A 21218-nucleotide genomic window follows, 5' to 3' on the forward strand; every position below is an offset into this window, starting at 1 on the left:
GGGATACAGAAAGTGTAAAGTAAGGTGTGTTCCAAATCATGTAACATGGTTGTAGCACAAACCTTCCTTTATTTAAGCACAAATTTCCCCCTTTTTCTTTCGTGGAAGAGGGATTGGTGTCCATGTATTCTCCCCCCTTGCTGCCCAAATATCCCTCATATTTGGACTCCAAAATCAGAAGTATTCACAATGTTATCACTTACTCAGAAAATATTTCTCTTAAGAAAATTTCTCCTCTCCAGCAACTAGCAAATTGTTAAAGAGATCTCAATTGTAATTAACAGTAAAAGGAAGATTTAATAAAATTCAGAATAAAACTGATTTTCAGTTGTGGCTGATTTCTTAGAAAATGAGGCTATAGTAGAGCATTAAGCGGCATCCTTCTTCTCCAACGTAGGATTAGTTAAGATCAAGGCAGACAAACAACTGTCAAGATTGATAGCACTTAACACACAGGAGCAGATTGCCTATGCGTAACCATTCTGAGTTAAAGTTTACCATAAATGACTAATCTAAATGTTCCTTGCTGAAATTTAACCTTGCTACTTCTCAACTTTGGCCGAAACAGAAATGGAAGGTTTCTGTTCTCATTAAAACCTAATTTTTTCACAATAAATTCTTTGAAAATTGGAGACAGATTTCTCTTCATTCTTATTTATATTCTAAACTTTTAACGTAACTGAACTGTCTGACCTGCCCACTCGCTGTCAATGTATTTTGTACAGCTGTTCTTCAAGATTTCTCCCAAGGGAAACTCAGTTATGTACCAGCTGTGTTGACCTCAGAGCTGGGAGGGAAGATGGCTCTAGGATGACCAGAAAGCCTAAAATTAGTTTGTTTCCTCACTCCAGTTTAAAATTTGTTGTCTACCACAGGCCAACAGAGACCAGAGACACGGGTATAACTAATAAAATCAGAGTGAACCTCTCTCTTCTCTTATGAGCCAGCAGTGTGCCCAGGAGGCCAAGGTGGCCAACAGCACCCTGGCTGGTATCAGAAGCAGTGTGGCCAGCAGGACTAGGGGAGTGACTGTTGCCCTGTTCTCGGCACTGGTGAGGCTGCACCTCAGCTACTGTGTTCTGGTTTGGGCCCCTCACTACAAGGAAGACACTGAGGTGCTGGAGCATGTCCAGAAAAGGGCAACGAAGCTGGTGAAGGGTCTGGAGGACAAGTCCTATGAGGAGCGGCTGAAGGAACTGGCGGGGTTTAGCCTGGAGAAAAGGAGGCTGAGGGGAGACCTTGTCACTCTCTACAACTACCTGGAAGGAGGCTGCAGTGAGGTGAGTGTTGGTCTCTTCTCCCAAGTGACAAGTGACAGGACAAGAGGAAATGGCCCCCACTTGCACCAGGGGAGGTTTAGATCGGATATTAGGAAATATTTCTTCATCAAAAGGCTTATCAAGCATTGGAATCCAATGCCCAGGGAGGTGGCTGAGTCACCATCCCTGAAGGTATTTAAAAGATGTGTAGATGTGGCACTTAGGGACATGGCATTGTGGTGGACTCAGTAGTGTTAGGTTAACAGTTGGATCGATGACCCAACGGGTCTTTTCTGACCTAAATGATTCTGTGATTAACTTCATGAAGTCTGGCCTGTCTGTGTAATTACGTACTGTACTTACTACTTAGCAGAGTCTGAAAGCTGGGACTCCCTCCATCTGTCATAGCATTCTTGATTCCTAGGTCTTCCCAGAGATTTTTGATTGCTTCAACTTGTTTTTTTTCCAGCACTGTCACTTCATCCACTTCCACTTCTTTGATCATCGGAGCACTCACCTAATCAATTAAATGATTACAGTATTGTGAGAAATGATTGACATTGGCATGCAGTACGCAATCTCCTCTTTCTTTATTATACTCTTCCCACCAGTGAGACTAAGAACCTAGGAGAAAATAAGCAGTTTTGATCCTTGAATGCATTTAATTTTTCAAGTTAAATGACTGCTACTGAATGTTTCAACTAAGTTAGTCTTGCTTAATGCCATCCAGGTGTGATTTTTCTTTTTGAAAAGGACCCTGGCAAAGGTCAGAAGGAGCTTTAAACCTACTTTTTAAACTCACAATATTTTAATACTAATTTATAACAGTGGTAATGTTTACAAAATTCCAGATACTTTCTTTAGGACAGATACTTCTGGTTTGTTAGTTTCATTTGTTTCTGGATAAACCAGACACTGACCTAGCATAAACAGTCATCAAGCAGGCATTAAATTCCTGCAAGCTATCTCTGTTTAATGCTGAGCTCAGTGACATACAGCCATTCTAAGTACTCTGTGGAAATTTTTCTTTGCTTTCTGCTGTTAAGAGGTATGTCAAAGATAAATTTAAGTTTTGCTTTTAAGGGATACAAAAGAATCTATTCTTCTGCAGCTAGTGGTGCCTTTGATTTGCTGGAGGGAAGGGATGCCATCCAGAGGGACATTGACAGGCTTGAGAGGTGGGTCTGTGCAAACCTCATGAAGATCAACAAGGTCAGGTGCAAGGTCCTGCATGTGGGGAAATCTCCATCATCAATACAGACTGGGGGCCGAATGGATCGAGAGCAGCCTTCTGGAGGACTTGGTGGTACTGCTGGATGAAAAATAGGACATGAGCCCACAAAGTGCACCTGCAGCCCAGGAAGCCAGCTGTATCCTGGGCTGCATCAAAGAAGTATGGTCAGCAGGTCGAGGAAGGAGATTCTCCCCCTCTACGCCACTCTTGTGAGACCCCACCCAGAGTACTGCGTCCAGCTCCGGGGTCCCCAGCACAACAAAGACGTGGACCTGGTGGAGCAGGCCGAGAGGAGGGCCACAGAAATCATCAGAGGGCTGGAGAACCTCTCCTATGATGAAAAGCTGAGAGAATTGTTCAGCCTGGAGGAGAGAAGGATCCAGGGAGACCTTATTGTGGCCTTTCAATAATTAAAGGGGGCTTATAAGAGACATGGAAAAAGACTTGTTATCTGGGCCTGTAGTGAAAGGACAAGGGGTAATGACTTTAAACTGAAAGTGGGTAGATTTATCTTGGACGTAAGGGAGAAATTTTTTATTATGAGGGTGGTGAGACCCTGGCAAAGGGTGCCCAGAGCAGCTGTGGCTGCCCCCTCCCTGGAAGGATTCAAGGCCAGGTTGGACGGGTCTTTGAGCAACCCGGGCTGGTGGGAGGTGTCTCTGACCTTGGCAGGGGGGTTGGACTAGACAACCTGTAAAGATCCCTTCCAAACCATTCTATGATTGGAAGTGCTCTCTTCTGTAACTTCAGCTGGGTATATACTGATGTTTGCTAATACCTTTAGTAGTCTGGAAACGTATTGTTCTAAAATGCATTTAATATTGAAATAAATTAGCTTATTTAGTGCTTCAGTTTGCCAACACTTTTTCTAGTACATTGCTAGATATCATCGAGATTTTAACATACATCCTCTTTGAAAATGAAATATGACTTCTTCCGAACTTCTTACTTAAGCCTTGAAGAGTCACAGATAGTAACACTGCATACAGATCTGTTTTGGATCCAGGGCAATGAATTCTTGGGTCTGAACTGGAAAATACGAATACTGATGGAACTGTTAAACTAGTAATTTAAAACAAGATACAGATCTGTCAGAAAACATGACTTTTTCAGTTATGAGATCATTACGTTATCACATGCAACTGCAAAACTATGTAACATAGAGACTAATGCCTCAAAACCAGTTTTTCCTTGCTTAGTTCAAATTAATTTTAAATATTATAACTCTCCAAAATGTTGTGAATATATTACTTTTCTGAGTTTTCATATTAAAGACTTATAATACACTCACAATGCCTGGGCAAATTCTCCGTGATTGGAATCATCTTTGATTTTACAGGTATTCTGTTACACAAAACCAAGTTTTCTGATTTTTATTAAAACTTTTTTTTTATATATATAATTTGAAATGCCTCATCATATAAACATTCCTGTTAGTATTTCCTGTAGATTCTTTACAGAGGTAATGTAATCTGTAGTGGTTTTTTACCTTAATTTTACACAGCACAGTTATGTTAGCAAGTCAGGTAATATTGCCTATTGAACAAATCTTTCTGTCCTGTAACTATTACATCAAATGTTCATGCTGATCTAGAACTACAACAGAAGAGTTTTATCTGTGATTTATACTTTATTTAGGCACTGTATATGAGGCAGGAGATTAGAAACCCTGTATCCTGGCAGTAACTTCTGTCCATCTTTTCAATCTTATCTGCAGAAAGACATGCGAAATAATTTGGATTATGAGGAACTCTTCCTTCAATTCACTTGAAGTTGCAGAACAAATACCCTTTTCTAGAGGAAAAGGCACTGACATGTAAATATCCATCACAGCATTTTGACTGGGGTTGACTTGGTCTTCATTCCATGATAAAACTTTGCACTTGTCTGAGAGGACTTCATGTAATTGTAGCTGCAAAACCAGCTTTGGTTCAGGTCCTTGAAGATAGAAATATGCAAACCTCAGTCCACGTATGTGGCCAAGTGTCATGTAACAGCAGGAAAAATCATTTTTGGGAAAATAATTCAGATTAATCTTTCATTTCATAGTATATAACAAATAGAGTTCAACACTGACAGCTAGTCTCCTGCTCGTAATGCAAAGAAAAAAAAAATCCTACAATGAAGTGAAAAATTACTTAAAGCACCGATTTTAGTATCATTCCATGGGTATGTCTTTCTCATCCTCAGTAAACAGGCATGTTACTACTAAAAAATGCCTTTGGTATCAATTATGGGTGGATAACATGACATGAAAGCAAGATGCAGAAAATGTCAGTTTCCTTAAAATGCAGTCTTCAGGATAAATGGGTAATGAGTAATCTTAGGAAACAGTGTACAATAATCCAGTCAGGATCTGACAGAAAAGAGGATTAAACTTGAAACACACTCCAAGATGTTCTTAGAGGCAGCAGAAAGTCCTTCAAACTGGGCAGCAGGAGAGACCTATATTTTTAATACCAGGAAATATCAGTATTTTAGCTAAAAGGCAGGTGTTACAGGGTTTTGTTTGAGTGTGCGCTTGAACGCATGTGTACATGTGTGTGACAATTTATTACTAACAGCAAACTTTCATCATAAGTAACAACCAGAGTAATGCCAGCTATTTCAGCCTCCAACTACTGTAATAACTGAAGTAAATGATTTTTCTACAAAATTGTGTTAACATGATAAAACATATCAATGTAAAATAGGATTATAATTGGAAATTTATTGTTTGTTTTACATCTAGTTTTGACTAATACTGATTGTCAAACATTGGTAATAGCTATACTCAGTTAAAGATATTCTCTACTGTATTCATGGTCAACACAAATATTAATTGCAACTGAACTGAAAATTTGTAAGCCATGCCAAAATTAAGTAAGCCCCCAAACGCTATACACAGCTCTTCCAGTACACTGTAAGAACCAGTTCCACTAACCAGGACTTTTTTTTATTTATTTATTGTTGTATCTAACCCACTGAAGGATTTCTGCTGATTATTGAAAGTAAGTGTCCTTTGAATCTGTCACAAACTGTGAAAGCTAAATAATTTTTCCAACCAGCTACAGCTCTTTAAGATAGCTTGACATCTGATAAAATGCTTAAATGTTCTTTTTTCCCTTCTGGTTAAACTCTGTAAAGGGCATCTGAATAATGTAAGATGCCCCACAAGACTCACAGAGATTTTATTATTTTATTGTAGAATCTCACCACTAAGAATTCTAGAAAAGGGTTATTAAATCTTGTCAACACTTAATAATAATGTAAGTTTACATTTTAACAAATATCTTTTGGCATTGCCAGCAGCATACCATGAAAGTAGTTTTTAAGTATCATGAAAGTTTATAACTGTATTTTGAAAAGAAGTGGACCTCGGTGTTTCAGGTAGACAGTGTCATATTTTAAAACCTTCCTCTGCAACTTGGAAGAATGCCAGAAATTCAGTTTTCATGCCCCTCAAAGCAAGAGTGGAATTTTATCTAATTCTCACTTACCATTAAGTTAGTCCAAGAGATTTAGTGGAAAAATGCAGTAGTGTAATACATGAGCTGTAGGTGTTTTACAGAAAGAACAGAAAGGGCTCACTAATATGAGAAGAAAACAAAACAAAACACATCTACCATCAGTACAGAGCAAACCAAGGAACAAAGAGAAGAAAGGCTAAACGGCACAAGCACATGTTGACAACATCAGTTGTTGGCTTAATATTTTTTTTAATGAAATACAAGCAAGACATTAGTTCCAGAATCCACTTTTAATTAAAATATGTATAGCACATTATGCTCTCTCTAAACACAGTATAAGCAGGAACAACAAAAGTTACATTAAAAGTGCTGTAATGTTTTTATATTCAAAACCCTTGTTCTGAAGTTACCCTACTTCAGACTGATTTTTTTTAAGTAGACATCTGCTTCTTGATGACATGGTGCAAGTAGAGAAAGGAATACAGATGATACAATAAGGGTAAGTAATTTTGAATACACCAGACACAGGAGAATATACTTGTTACATTCAAAAAGAAAAACCCACACCACCAAAAAAAAAAAAAAATCAAAAAACCAAACCTTATGATCCTGGAAAGAAAACTAATCATGTATAAAAAAGACAGTGTCAAAATCGTTGGGCAAATACTTTCAAAACCCATGTCTAAGCTTCTTGGAATACTAAAAATCTATTAGTCTCTTAAAAATCTATTACATTATTCTCCACTAGAAATCAAACTTAGTTCTGCAATTAAAGGGCAACTGAGGATGCATAACAAGCAAGACTTCAGGGTTCAATTCTTAATCTGTTTTCATGAAAAAGATATCCTAAAAAGAAACAAAATAATCGGGAGGGGTCTCGACTCTGCCTTTTTCACTTCATGCAGTAATACCACTGGGTAAAAGCAGTTTTCTCATCTTTTGAGAAAGTGCCAAGAAACATGCACAAATGCCCGCTGAATGAGTATAATATTAAATACAACTTGTAGTAGGGACACATCTGTGCCAGACAAGGAACGGATAACACCACAAATGACAATTGTCATTGTTTTTTTAAGATATATGAATAAATTTTACTTTCAGCTGTTGCATGCAATACATGGAACTGATTATTTCAGTTTCTTTTTGGACGGTCTGAATCTCCACACTTGGAAAAAAATTATATTTGATTTGATACCTTGCAGCTCTGTTCTATTTCTTAGCAAACTAAAAATAGCGTCCATAAATGGCTCTACGTGTTACCATATGAAGCTGTTTTTATTTATAAGGCCCGAGTTTATATACCTATTTACTTCTTCACCCATAATCTAGGTTAGTACTCCTTTAAAAAGCTTTCTGAGAGGAGCAGTCAGTTTCAGAGGAAGAACTACCAAAAAGTGTTTCCTAAACACCCAGTGGTAAAGACAGGAATTACTCATTTTATAAGTGCTGTGAGAACTAATGAAGGTCCTAGTTTCTTATGCATTTATATTTTATGGTCTTTTCACTTCACTTTCATGCTCCACGTTCTTCCTCATTTGGCTGGGCAAAACAAACTACAAAATGCTCCAGTAAAAGTTGTACTTGGAAGTTACAGCAGGTTCTTCACAGCAAATAGAGGATCACATGAAGGGACACAAAGTGGTTATTCAGTATTGGGAGGTAACACGAACAGCCAGTTTAGGGCTTATACCACATCAGAAAGATGCTATTTCTCAGGAGATACTTACATACACCAGGAGTTTAAGTTTTCACACTATGTGAATAAGAAGTTTGTGAGTATCACTGACCATGTTTTATATCTCTAATCATTTTTACTTTTACAGTACCACTGAAATACAGATTATACCTCACTACAGATTATGTAGAAATACACAATTGAGTACTTGCCTCTTCTTCATACTGTTGTTATTCCCATAAATTGAACTTCTGGGGAGTACAATGTAATATATTTTGGAAGTCATTACTAAAACCATTTTTGCATTCATGAAATCTCATTTTTTGAAACAGTCCTTACAGCTAATTTGACATAATTAATAGGGTGCGTTTGTTTCTAAAGAAATAAAACCAGAATGCATAAAACGGGGAGGGGAGAAACACACAATAAACCCTAAGATACTATGTTTCACTACAACAGGGATAGAAATCTGCTATTCCCAGGCCATGGATAACTTTAGCAGAAGTTACTGATTAACAAATAACATTTTAAGTTTCACAGAGAAGTTAGGTGAATTTCAGTTCTGTTAGCTTGCTGTTGCTGCTGTTGAAAATTCTTTGACTTGGAACCAAACACAAGCCTAAACGCAGACCCAAATGCGTAAGTCAATTTCCTCTTAGTACCAGCAACATTACAAAACTTTGCTGAATCACAAGCACTGTATATAGCTTCCCTGGTTGGGGTATGGTAATTTTCATATCTCAACCTCTATTACAGATAGATATAAAGTACACACTAAGAGACTTCTAAAATTAGCTACACAATTACCTGTGATTGTTTTGTTTCCATATTTTGGGTACAGGAGGAACTGAATATGAACAAACCACTCTTAATACTAAGGAAGAGGAAGCTAACAACTCTCTGAGCTGTATATAAAATGCATACACTGGTGCCATTACCAGTATCTCCTAATTATCATCAGGGAAGGGACAAAAGTTAAGTATATAAGGGTTGGTTTCAATGTCTAAGTTAAAAAACATTTTGGAAGAGTAAAATTAAGGAAGGTAAAAAATGCAGGAGAACTAAAGGACTCAAGCATTTAGTTAGGACATTATAAAGATAAATAAATACCACTTATTTTGCAGTCTCTCATTATTCACATTTAATAGTGCATTGTTCTACGGCTATGAAAATGTACCTGGTCATAATCTGGAAAACTAGATAGGAACAGTAAATTAAGATGAAGATTAAATTTTTGCAAATTCAAATAATGAATTGGTTGTGCCCCAAGCACTTACCATGAGCTTTGATTGTATCTTTCTTACTAAATCAATTCTGTCTGCCATCCATAGGCTGTAGTAATTTTTTCCTCTCACCTTTCAATCATTATTAGTCCCCCCCATCTAGGATAACCGCAGGAATAGCAAACAGTACACCAGCTAGCAGTAAACAAAGCAAGACTAAGCAGTTGCAACTGTAAAAATACCAGGCCAAATCACTACCCAGCTCATAATTGGCAACACAAAATTTTTGGCAAAGACCTGAATGAAAACAAGACATCACAGTCAGGTCTTTCATTAAATATAAAATTTAATAGATTACCCTTAAAAAAAAAAAGTAAGAGAATCACAAGATGTCTGTTTTCCTCTTCACAGAATGAAACAGCTTGCAATTATTCTTCATATATTTCCCTTTTGTTAAATTACATGTGACATTACATCTATGCATATGTAAATGTTGGTCAAACACAAAAGAGTTGTTTCTGCAGTATTATATACATGTGGACTAAAAGTAAGCATGTATACATATAAATATACAAATATACATATAAATACACAACTATACATATAAATACAGAGGTACAAATACAAATACACAAGTACACATACATGTAATTTGTGGCTTCCAAACTTATTAAATATTTGGGTCACAGCTTGATTTAACAATCTCTATTTGAAATGGTGGTTTTAATATTTTATGGTTTTCTTTTTTTTCTGGCTACCAATTGCCATCAGTTGACATCAAGAATCGTTTTAGAGGACTGTGTGCAAGAGTGAGATGAATGTGCATTCCTTCCCACATTTACTCACTCACGGCATGGTTTAAAAAAAAAGGGGGGGTGGGAGAGAATTGGCAGGGGAGAGTTTCCCTTTTATTAAAGCATTTAGTAGCTAGCATATATTAACATGGAACAAAAACATTACACTTTTTTTTCCTTTATTTTGAAGAAAGAGGAGTCTAGAAAGACAGTTCCTCTACTGAGGAACTAAAATGCCTCTAATCTAACAAAATTTTCTAGTGATCTGTTAATCCAAGTGAGTTTTACACATGTTAACTTTTCCTTTTCATCATCATAAAAAATGTATGCAGTGTTAAAATCTTCAGGGTTGCTGAAGACAGAGAAAGCCTGAAGACTTGCAAATGCAACATTGCTTCCTGTTAATGTAAATGATCACTGCAATCTTGTTTGTAAGACTAAGCAGCACCTTCACTTCCAACATGCTAGTAACGCTGACAAGTTCAAAGTTAAGAGCATGTGTAATTTTCCTTAGGGCTTACACAGTGGGCCAGGTTTCTGTTTCTTAAAATAAGAACTGTGGTTGTGGGTGGGGGTATTGCGAGATTCCTTCAAATTATTTTTCCCATGCCTTGTCAATATTTATCTCATGAACAGAAATACAACTTTCAAGATCACTAAACACAATCTGCATAGCATGAAGGCTTTGAGATTCACAACCACCACTCGCAGGAGGGGAGAAAAGACTTTAGTTGTTGGTGACTCCTTTCTGAAGGTGTCTGTTACGCTGACACCCTGTGTCATCGGCTCCAGGCACCAGCTGCAACAGGAAGGCCCAATGGACCCTCCGCCACTGCTACTTCCAGCTAATCCTGCACACAGCTTCTGATTTGCTTGCAGTACATTATGAGAAACGGCAACCAAGTTTAGTGTGGGGATGTGAATTATTCTCTATCACTGTTTCAAAGGTTAAATCGGAGTAATAGCTCTAAGCACACAAAAGCTAGCAAAGCGTGCCACTGGCTTCTGCAGCAATGCAACGTTCCTATGTCAGTGGCCAGGCACAGGCACACATGCCTGGTATGGCCTCTTCTGTCCCATATGCCTCCTTTTCCTGCACAAACACACTTGCAACAATTTTCTCCTTTATCCATCCTCCTTTATCACAAAACCTGCCAGAAGCTAACTATCCTTGAAATGTCTCTCCTCTGTGACTTTGGCTGACACATGTCACTGGGTTTAAAGGTTACAAGGGGTGAAGAAAGGCAGCTGTGCACATAGTGTGATCACAGAATACTTCTTCCTTAAGAAACCAGACTTAATACTTATTAAATTTATTCCAGCCTTACAAAACAATAGAAAAGCCTTATGAATTAGTCACAGTACATTAAAAAAAAAGTTCCATGAAGAAAAAAAAAATGTTTCCGAATAACGATACTCACTTTGTATGTGTTCAAATTAGGGAGAAAGTTACTGGGGGATTTTGCTGTTTGGTTGGTTTGTACACATATTCCAACAGTGACTGTAATAGAGCTCTTTGAGATTTATAGTGACTCAGGAAAAGCATGAATAAAGTTCTCTGGAGGTACAATATGTGTAGATTCCTGAAAGGAAGGAAGCAAATTCAGGGGGAAAAAAAAAAAATGTGATTAGATAACGTTCATCTCAAATCAAAACAAACCACAAAAATGCAGCTTGGTAAGAACAGGAAATTCATCCATGCCGCGATTTCCTTCCTTGGAAGTAATGAAGGTCACAGATCCAAGAGCCTGCATCTCTGCTTTGTACCGCCCTGTGTGCAGAACAAACCTTTCAAGTGGTAGGAGAGGTGGGACTCCTGTTGATACAGACTACTTTGAGATTTCCTAGGCTGAGGAAGAGTCTCAATTAGTGAGTTCGGAGTCAGGAAAGAAAAGAAATCAAAACACAAGCTTTAAGATGAAATGGAATGACCTTCTGGCAAAGCAACAAATTCAACTATTAGTCCACGAAAAGAAGTTTTCAGAGAGAACTTGCATAGTTTCTTACTTCTGAGGTGCACAGCTTTAAAACACTAGAATTTTTACAGTGGAAGCTGGCAGGTGTGGGACAAAAGTGACATAAATAGGTTTTTAAGTATGTGACTATTATATATGGAAGAGCTACTGGGGTCACAAAGAGGTTTTCCAACCAACTGAAGACATGCATACACACACACAAAAACCAAACCAAACCGAACCCACACAGAAACAAAGACCAAAAGAAGACAAGAATGTGGGTGTCTAACTTCTATAGTTTGGTTCAAGTTCACTAGAGTTCACTAGATTTCCCCCACCTCAAAACCACACACCTTTCCACCTATTAAAGGAATAAAGTTCTGAGGGAGTAAACACTGATACTGCAAGATAAATTTCCTCTCATTTATTTCTGCAATTCTACCAGAAAATATCTCAACCTCTTGAACATAGAAAATATTTGTGTTACAGACAATGAGAATACACTGTGCAAAGGAAGTTATGCAATGAATAATTGTGAACAACAATTCTGGATATTTACAGTATGTCAAAATTGCAGGAGTTGACCAATTCAGTGTTCCTACATCCTAGCTCCAACTTCTTAAATTAGTGTATAGAGGTTCTGCAGATGATTCAGACTTTCTGATAGAACCAGGAGCATCTCAAAAGAAAAAAACATCTTCCTTGCGCTGGACTGTCTCATAAAAAGATAATATACATGAAAAACATGAACTACTACTTATCTCTTTTCAAACAGCTCTAGATAAAGCAGCAGCTTGGTCTCTGTGCACCTATAGTACCAACACTGCCAATAAATTAAGCCTTTCTTGAAAAAAAATTGCTTTCCTGGAATGAGATTTTGTCAGTTGGTGTCTATACACAATTTCCAATCCCTGGTGAACTTTCTTCTGACTTCATTACTCCTGACACAAAAAATCCTAACCTAAATAAAGAAAATACATGACATCACAGGCCATCAACAGGTCCCTTGGATGAATGCAATCACATATTGTCTCATTCTTAAGACACATACGAACATCAAACCTGAAAATAACAAGAAATATGTCATGTCCTTGAAGACTCCATGTTAAAGCATCTGGAGAAAATGAGATTTCTGACCATCTTAAGTTTCTGCAACATGCTACAGGAAGAGGCAAATATAGTACAGTTCCATGAATTCCTTTAAGGACACAATACTGCTTCTCCACAGTCAATCAGTACTTAATAATGACATATAATATCCACCTACCACTCTCTACAATTTCTTTTTTTTTTTATTTTTAAAGCAGCTGGAAATTTTTAAAGTATCTGACAGGCCACACTGCACCTCAAGAATTCACTCATTTGCAGCCTTACTAATGTACTTACAGGATGCAAACTATTTGCAGAAATGGTTTTGGATTGTGGACAGTTATTTTTGAGTGTGCTTCATTAAGATGTATAACAGCTTCATCAAATACAGCTGAGTACGATTATTTGCGTAACAGTGGGAAAATTACTGAGAACAAGACTGATATAACCACTCTAAATAATAAAAAATGGCTTTGAGTTTTCAGTTTCCCTGTCTCAGAGTCTAATTTCAATATATTCAGAGACAAAGGGTCTGGATAGATTTGGGGTTTGTTTTTTTGTTTTTTTTTACACTTAGTTCTGACTAAGGACATCACACAAAATGCATTAAAATGAAGATACCACTTCTCAGTGAAACCACTACACATTAAATAATCTCATTAATTCAGTATACAGGGAAATATGAAAGAATTAAGTAAAAGCACATCTTTAAGAACATTTAGGCCTTCACTGGCTGTAGTCTAAATACACTAGATGATTCCCCCAAATGTATCTTCGTTTATGAGATTATCTTTAACATTTCAGTCTTTAGGATTAACATTTTCCTTATACTGCACTACATACTAGGCGGGTTATTCCAAACTTCTCCCGTCTTATTTTCTAAAATAACAAATCAACCATCATTGTGAAGTAGTGCAGGACTTCACGTTCTAAAAAAATGTTAAACACAGGAAGTACCAGATATCTAGCAATATCTAACAATCTGCTTTACCAGATTTGCAGTCCATATTTGTAGGCATAATTAGTTTAGATGTTGTTTCTATCTGAACTAAAATGAACTCTAAGTCTTTTGATGTTCACTCATTATTAAGGACTGTTTTTAAGGACAATGTCCTTGGAAGTGCATGCTTTCCCACTGAGCCAAGATTCTCGGCTGTCTGATTTCCTTGCTCACTGAATTCCTTTGATATTGTCTTATGTAGCACTGTAAGGGTACATCATGTTGTATATGGCAAGTGAACGCTGCCAAACATAACATGTCCCTTCCAGGGAGATTACATTCTAAAGACATTTCAGACACCTCACAGCACAGCCCATGTGAGCATCGCTTCAGACTTACACCGCTCTGAAATGCTTCCTCCTTAACTGCTTCAACTCATGTAGGGCACCAGATGCACTACTCATTTCAGTACCAAGCAGAAAAGCAAGTGAAGACGACTGCAAAATGCAAATGTTACTGTTGTTTTTCTACATTCAAGAATATCCCTGTATTCTCAAAAAGGGGTATGGAGAATCTTATGTTAGACTTCTATTAATACAACTTCCCGAGCTCTGAAGATTTTGCATTCTCAGTTTCTGTTTAATCTACTAAATTGTCTAAGTAATGAATAGACCCAATGAACTGTATTTAAGAAATTAATTCCATGTTTTCATGGAAGCTATTTCCTGTTCATTACTCTCCACTGAGCATTTTAAAATCCATAGACACAAAAGGCCAGTCTTTTCTTTCCTCTCATCTGCTCAAACACAGGGAAACAAAACACTCCGCAATATGGTTTTGACTTTTGAAAGGCAAAAGGAAAGAAATGAGATTCATTTTGCTTTCTTTGTTAATTAGTGAGACCCTCTAACTGATGAGACTTCAAGCCATGGCCCAACTCCCAAGTGCATGCTTGATTCCTCTCTCAGCTGTCTTTATCAGCAGTGGCACTGGATAGTGAAATCTTGCTCTCACATTTAAATTCCTACCACTTTTTTTTTTTATTATTTTTAAATAAAAAATAATCCAAGCATATAGACTCTAGCAAACAGAAACCCACTTTCTTCACTAACACCTTGATGGTTTTATATCTCTCGAGGAAAACACTACATATTATGGAACACTGTCAATTGAGCAAAGTTGATGTATTGGTTGAGAAGTCTGGGCTGTTAAGAGCAATATGACAAGACAGAAGATGCATCTTACATGCCTGCCCACTTTGTTAATGGTTTACTTCAACAAGGGATGTTGGAAAGCCCATTTTCTTCTACCCTGAAGATGAGCATTACTTTAGAAGACATTAAAAAAATGAATGGAAGAACCAAAGAACTGACATTTTAGATTGTATGTTCCGATGTACTGCTGTTGGTAATTTATTCCAAATAATCTATATATACTGGGATGAGAGATGGAGAGTGAATAAATATTTGCCTCTCACCCCAATCAGTCTTGTCACAGGTCTTGCAAATCCTAGGTATGGGCTCTAATTCTGTTACTATTCAGCTCTGTGGGAGGAACAGAAGGTCTGTGTTCTGGTGTTGCAAACCTTCACAGCAAACTGTTTAGAAAACATTTCACAAAGAACATACCTGACAAGTTTTCATAATTTCTGTGCTCCTTTCTGAGTTCACATAGTAAACTTCACCCCTTTCCTTTTACACATTAAGATCAATTAAATATTACTTGTAATAGAGATAGAGGTCAGTATTTATAAATTATTGCTTAAAACCCCCTCTATTTACAAATTCAGGACAGTATGAGCCTTTTTTTTCTTTCTAAATAACTTGTTACATATGTCAGCAAAATAAGTGCCATGGAATTTTAAGCCAAGAAATTTTTTAACATTTATTAGAACAGGAGAAGAATACCATGCTTTTACCATGTCAATCAATATTTTCAGTGTATATAATTTTATTTTTTAATCTAAGAATACTCTGTACTTAAAAAATTTGACATTTACAGTCTAGACATTTATCTCATTCTGTTTACCTCTACTGCCTTAGATACAAAAACCGGTTAAAAGTGAAGATGCTTTACAAACTTTAAAAGAATTCTGCTGGGCAAATAGCTAGGTTTCATGGCTTCTCATTTATCACTTACTGGCAACTCGATTTTGCTTTAAGATGAGAAGACGTCATTGTAATACTTTCCAACTGGGAGCTTTGGTAGAGGTAAAACACAGAAATCCATAACCCTCTAATAAATAAGGCTGTACACAGCCTGACTCAGATGAGATCTTACGTTGTTTCATTGAACAATAACCTTTGACTGAAACTCCACTTTCCATGATGTGAAACCATCCTCTCCCTCTTCAGTAGAGCAGAAACACTGATAGACAGGTGATGGGATAGCTGAGAGATAAACATTTTCCATATCTTTTGCTGCAGCTACAGAACTTCTAGTGGAAGAGTACTTACAAAAGCCACTCTAACAGCAAATATTTAGTGAGGCCTAGTAATCTATATCTGCCTCTTCCAAGTGACAGTCTAAAAAGCACAGAAATAGTTTTTCAAAATAAAAGTTATTTAAGCATATACAAAAGAGGGAAAACAGACATTCCTTCCACTTCCTAATTTGGAGGTCAGTGCACTCACTTGAAGAAAGGAGACTTAAAGTTTAATCTCTGCTCTGATGTGTACCAAGCACTTCTGAATGTCGCTGTTTCATATTACTCTACACAAAGTACCACACCACCACTAAGAGAGAGACTCGATTGTTTAGGATATCTTGCTCATTGTGACGCTTTTAAGTTGTTCCTGTAACAAAGGCAGATAAGCATCAAAACAAGTGAATGCTGAAATGCCCGATACAGCAAAGTCTAATTCTGCATTAATGATTTCAGCCCAAATGACAATTCTTTACATTAAGATAAGGGACACACTCCTTCATGCACAAAAAGCCTACTGCATATAACAGAACGAGAAGCATTTATCCTTTGAAAGTTTTTCTTCACTGGCACCTGCTTCCATGACAGTTTTCAGCAGGTATTTTTTCCTGTTGTATGCTGGAGTCCTCTAAACCACAGACAAAGACCCACCAGACCTCTTTATTAAAGTCCTCAAGTACATTAGGAAGCATGATACAGCTAATATTAATACACTTGAATATACTTTAAGCAAAGCCCTTAAATAAATGCTGTTAGAGATAGTGAGTTATTACAGACAAAGAATAGGAAGGTAATCTTGTGGATTAAGAAGCAGGTAAAAGACAAAAAAATAACAGGGGAGTTAGATGGTTTATCCTCACAGAGGAGAGGGTTCAGCATCTGATTTGATCTGTCACTCCATTCCACAAATAATGCACAAAAGATTACATCTTTACTGAGGTTACAGAGCCTAAAGATAACTCAAAATTAGGACAGGCAAAGCTAAAGACGACAGTGAGTAAATGCAGAAGAAATTCACAGTGCTGAGTGACTGGAAAAATAAACTGACAGATCAAACAAAACAAACAAATCAAAAGAATCACTCATTAGTGGAAGTACACATGTCTTGATTCTGGCCTCTGTTTCATACCACATCCAGGCACTGGAAAGATTGTAAGGGATCAGTATAATCACACCCTATTTCTTATGGATTTTCCCTAAAAGCTCACTAGTGGGTTTTAAGGCTCACTAGTAGGACTTTATGGACTTTTGGTTTTATTTGGCAGAACAGGATTTATGATCTTTAGCAGATTTCAGCTGGCTCTGCTTGATTGACCACTTAGTTTCTGTGGAAAAGAAATTTCAAATTATTTCCTTCAAAGATACAAAGTTAAAATGGCAACTATTAGCTTATACTCAGTGTTCTTTGGATTTTTTTTGTCTCTGAAACAAAATTGTTTTGAAACATTCATATAAGCAAAGGCTTATTTTCTTAAATCCAATCTCTTACTCATGACTGTTCAAAGCAGACTTTCATTACACAAGCATGAGAACTACATTGTAGGGTTTTGATCTGCTTTCCCAGACCACCCAGAAGTTTACTCACAAGGAAGAAAGCCAGAAACCTTTCAGGAGAAATTCTTGGAAATTAATATGTGTAAACAAATTTTAGATGCATACAGTTCCAAAAGAAAGTATTTTTGAAGTGTAATTCTCTTGCAAACTTTCAATCACCCTGCACTTATCTGTATTCCAACTGACAAGTATAATAGAATAGTGGTGTCACGTTATTGCAAATTATTGTAGGATTTTCCTCAGTTACGAATTCTAGCTTGCAAAATTATGCTGCAGAACTAAGTCTCTGAAAAAAGTTTGTACTTCAAATACCCTTTGGCACTTTAAACATACTTCAACTCTGAATAAGGAACTTTCCAGGTAAGAAATTGTAGTGAAAATTTTAATATATCCTGCTTGGATTTCTCAGCTGAAAAACTGTCCCAGTTACTTTGGATTTACATTTGCCTCATCTGAGTTTGTAACTGGAGACTGAAGTCCAAAGAAGTCCAACTATAAGCTATGTACGAAGCACAGTTGTAGCCTAAAAGACTATTTGATTGACACCATTAAGGGAACAACGCAAAGGTAAGTTAGGAAGAAAAGAGCAAACCAAGAAAGTTAAAAAAAATACCCCCCCTAATCAAAGAGATTGCACAGAAACATCATGTCCATGTTAGGACCTATTTAACAAGAGGTTGTAATCTTACTACTTCACCTTTCCTTTCATTTATTCTTGATTATGTTTTTATGTGGCTATCATTCATCAAAAAGATTAGGAAAGCAAATGACAACACTTCTGACATATTTTGTGGAAGCTTTAGACATCTTTGTTTGTTTAGATTTAACATCCTCATGTTTGGTTTTTTTTTTTTTGGTTGGTTGGTTGGTTTGGTTGGTTGGTTTTTATTGGGGGGAGGGGGGTCAGTAGAATGGTACAGCTAAGGGTGAATGAAAGGAATAATACAGTTGTAAGATAAACTGCTTCAAACAACTAAATTGAGAATTATGAAACAGCAATTTTAAAATCAAATTTTTGTACAGTGTCTCAAAACCTAGTTTTCCAATATTTATAAAATACTTCAGTCTCAACAAACACCAACCTTAGGCATAAAGCCTGTTAAATCTATTTCAGTGTTAAGAGGGCCAGGCATATATCAAATAACTACGAAACACTTCTGGCATTATATTCTCAGTTTAAGTCACTGTAAACCTGTAATTTTCTTTCTTAGTTCATCACAGGAATACTCTATGATGGAAGGCTGCAAAAGGAAAAAGTAATTAATGGTCTACAGATAGTAGAACATAATTATACACAGACACAAAAGGCACACCAACACTAACAAAGTGTGGCTTGGTCTGTTTATTCTTATTATTTTAGAATTTACTTTCTTGTTCTACATATATGCAATCAATTCTAGATATTTTACTGATAATCACCTTGAAAAGTATATATAACATTGCAAAGTTCTTTCAAGTTCTTTTTTATTTTGCATGTTATCTGTTTCTATGGAAAGCCCTTCCCTGTTTCTAAACACCTGTGAATACAGAATAATCTTCAGCATAGACTTGCTACTGTATACGCTTAACTCATGAAAATGACTCTGGTATCAAACTGAGAGACAGGCTGTAAAATATAATTCCATGCAAAAGTAATGAATCAGTTTGTTTCCTAAATTTGTAGATCTCTACATAAGGAGCAATGGATGTAAAAGATGAGAAAGGTTTATGATTTTGCTTATTCTTGATAAATGATGATGTAAACACTAGAAACATCACAAAGCTGCACTTCCCAGTGCAGATTCCAAACATATGCAACTGTAGAGTCAAAAGCCTCATAAATGTAGTGTCAAAAGCTTTTCTGCATTAGGAAAGACTAAAAACAAATATACCAAATAACAAGCATAAATTACAAATCTGCAAACTTACCACATCATCAGAAGTCCTTTTTCCTTACATCATTAAAGAAGTAGTTGCAACAGCAACTACAAATGTTGCAAGACATCAGACCATTGTCCCCAGTACAGTATTTCTTGGCCTTCAAGAGTATCGAATTCACTACCTATGTACAGTTGTATAGGAAATAATAGGCCTGTCATTCCTGGAAAAAGAGAAGCTGCTATTACTCAACTTCCAGCTCTCTTATCTGAACTAAATTCTGGGCATCTGAATTTATTCACCTTGGGAACAGACTTCTGATGTGAACATCAACACTAACAAGCCACATTAGAACCAGTCCTCTCTGACGCCTCAACCAGTGCACTGCACTAATGATCCTGCCGTTCATTTCCAGTGAATTTTTTTCCTGGACTAAGGATGGAAACCATCCAAAAGGATTATTTTTGCTGTGCTTTAGTCATTGGTGTTCATGTTCACACTTCTGCCAGGCTACCCTGGAGTTGAGCACCCCATGTGGAAATCATGACCACAAAGTGGACTCAAAGCTTTGTGTCTGGCTGCCCTAGAAACATAAAGTTTGCTTACCAGCAGAAGCCAGGGTAACTAAAAGCAAGGGAGAGTCCAGAGTAGCTGTCTCCTGAAGAAATCCCACCAACCACCTGATTTACTATCTTACTGAGATGTGAAGAACACCTAGCCAAGGCACACTGCTTCTCAACTTCCTCATTCTCCTCCCTTCTTCAACAAGCTATGCCACACAAAGAAAATTTCCTCCCTTAGCAGACTGCAGTGACATAACTCTAACTGCCTAAAAACAAGTGAAAATTAATGAAACAAATAAAAGTATCTCACAATAAACAAATGAGATGCTAACCAGTGTTCTGCCAGTGCCTAGTTCATGAATTGCCATTTCTATTCCGTGTAACATCAGCTTGCTCTTAAGGCAGATGCTTGTAAATAGTACAAAGAATTGGGTGCTTTGTTGCCAAGTAGCCATGTTATAAAATTCAGAAGAGTTAATTTTTTTCTGTTGTAACACTGAGAAAATAACAAGTGCAGACACGTGTTCACTGTTGCTTTTGGCACAGAATTTCAGGTTTCTGTCCCAAGGGTATGGAGATAAGCCCAAAACTGCATCAGAGAGGAGAATAGCTGAACTATCCTACCGAGTCTCATCACTGGATTTCACTCGAGTAAAGAATAGACCTTTACACTCACAATTTAGGTTCTCTTTTAATCAACTAAAAATGTGCATTAAATATTGGCAATGATCATCTGACACCTCTGAATGTCGCTGCCCTTCACATTTTTTCAAAATAGTAATTTCTTTCCTTTGCCTTACGTTTTTGCTCTGTCAAATATTTGTTTCTAATTCCCCACAGCAGAGGATATTTTCATTTACTTCTGATTCAGCAGAACCTTTTGTGAGTGGAAATAGCGTATTTGGATTTCTTCCTTATAGCTCAGCTAATTCTACCCTCTTCCAGTTTAAAACTGTTACCTCTCATCCTATCACTACATGCAGTCAAAAAATAAGAAAGTTAAGAAAGAAACGCAGATTTCTGTATAATCCTCTGTGCCCAAGTCCTGATTTTTGTGTGCATTTCTGGTTATCCACTGCTAAAACCATGTAGCAGGCCTGCAAAAGTATGAACAAAGTTATTAAATAGTTACCATGAAGACAAGTCATTAAGAACTGAAAAAGAGACAGGTGAGATGTGGTTATATTGGTCTACAAAACCA

The 21218-nt window shown here is 36.9% G+C and overlaps 1 protein-coding gene across 1 annotated transcript in view; it reads right to left on the reverse strand.

The window, feature by feature from the left end:
* The window catches only part of LOC104363342 (guanine nucleotide-binding protein subunit alpha-14), a 77297-nt gene that overhangs the window by 5533 nt on the left and 50546 nt on the right, over nt 1-21218 (reverse strand). Inside the window, 2 exon segments of the mRNA XM_042788007.1 lie at nt 1623-1677; nt 1680-1776. Coding sequence (XP_042643941.1) covers nt 1623-1677; nt 1680-1776 — 152 coding nt within the window.

This window comes from Tyto alba, unplaced genomic scaffold (genome assembly GCF_018691265.1).
Source record: "Tyto alba isolate M040663 unplaced genomic scaffold, T.alba_DEE_v4.0 Super-Scaffold_13, whole genome shotgun sequence".
NCBI classification, from domain to species: Eukaryota; Metazoa; Chordata; class Aves; order Strigiformes; family Tytonidae; genus Tyto; species Tyto alba.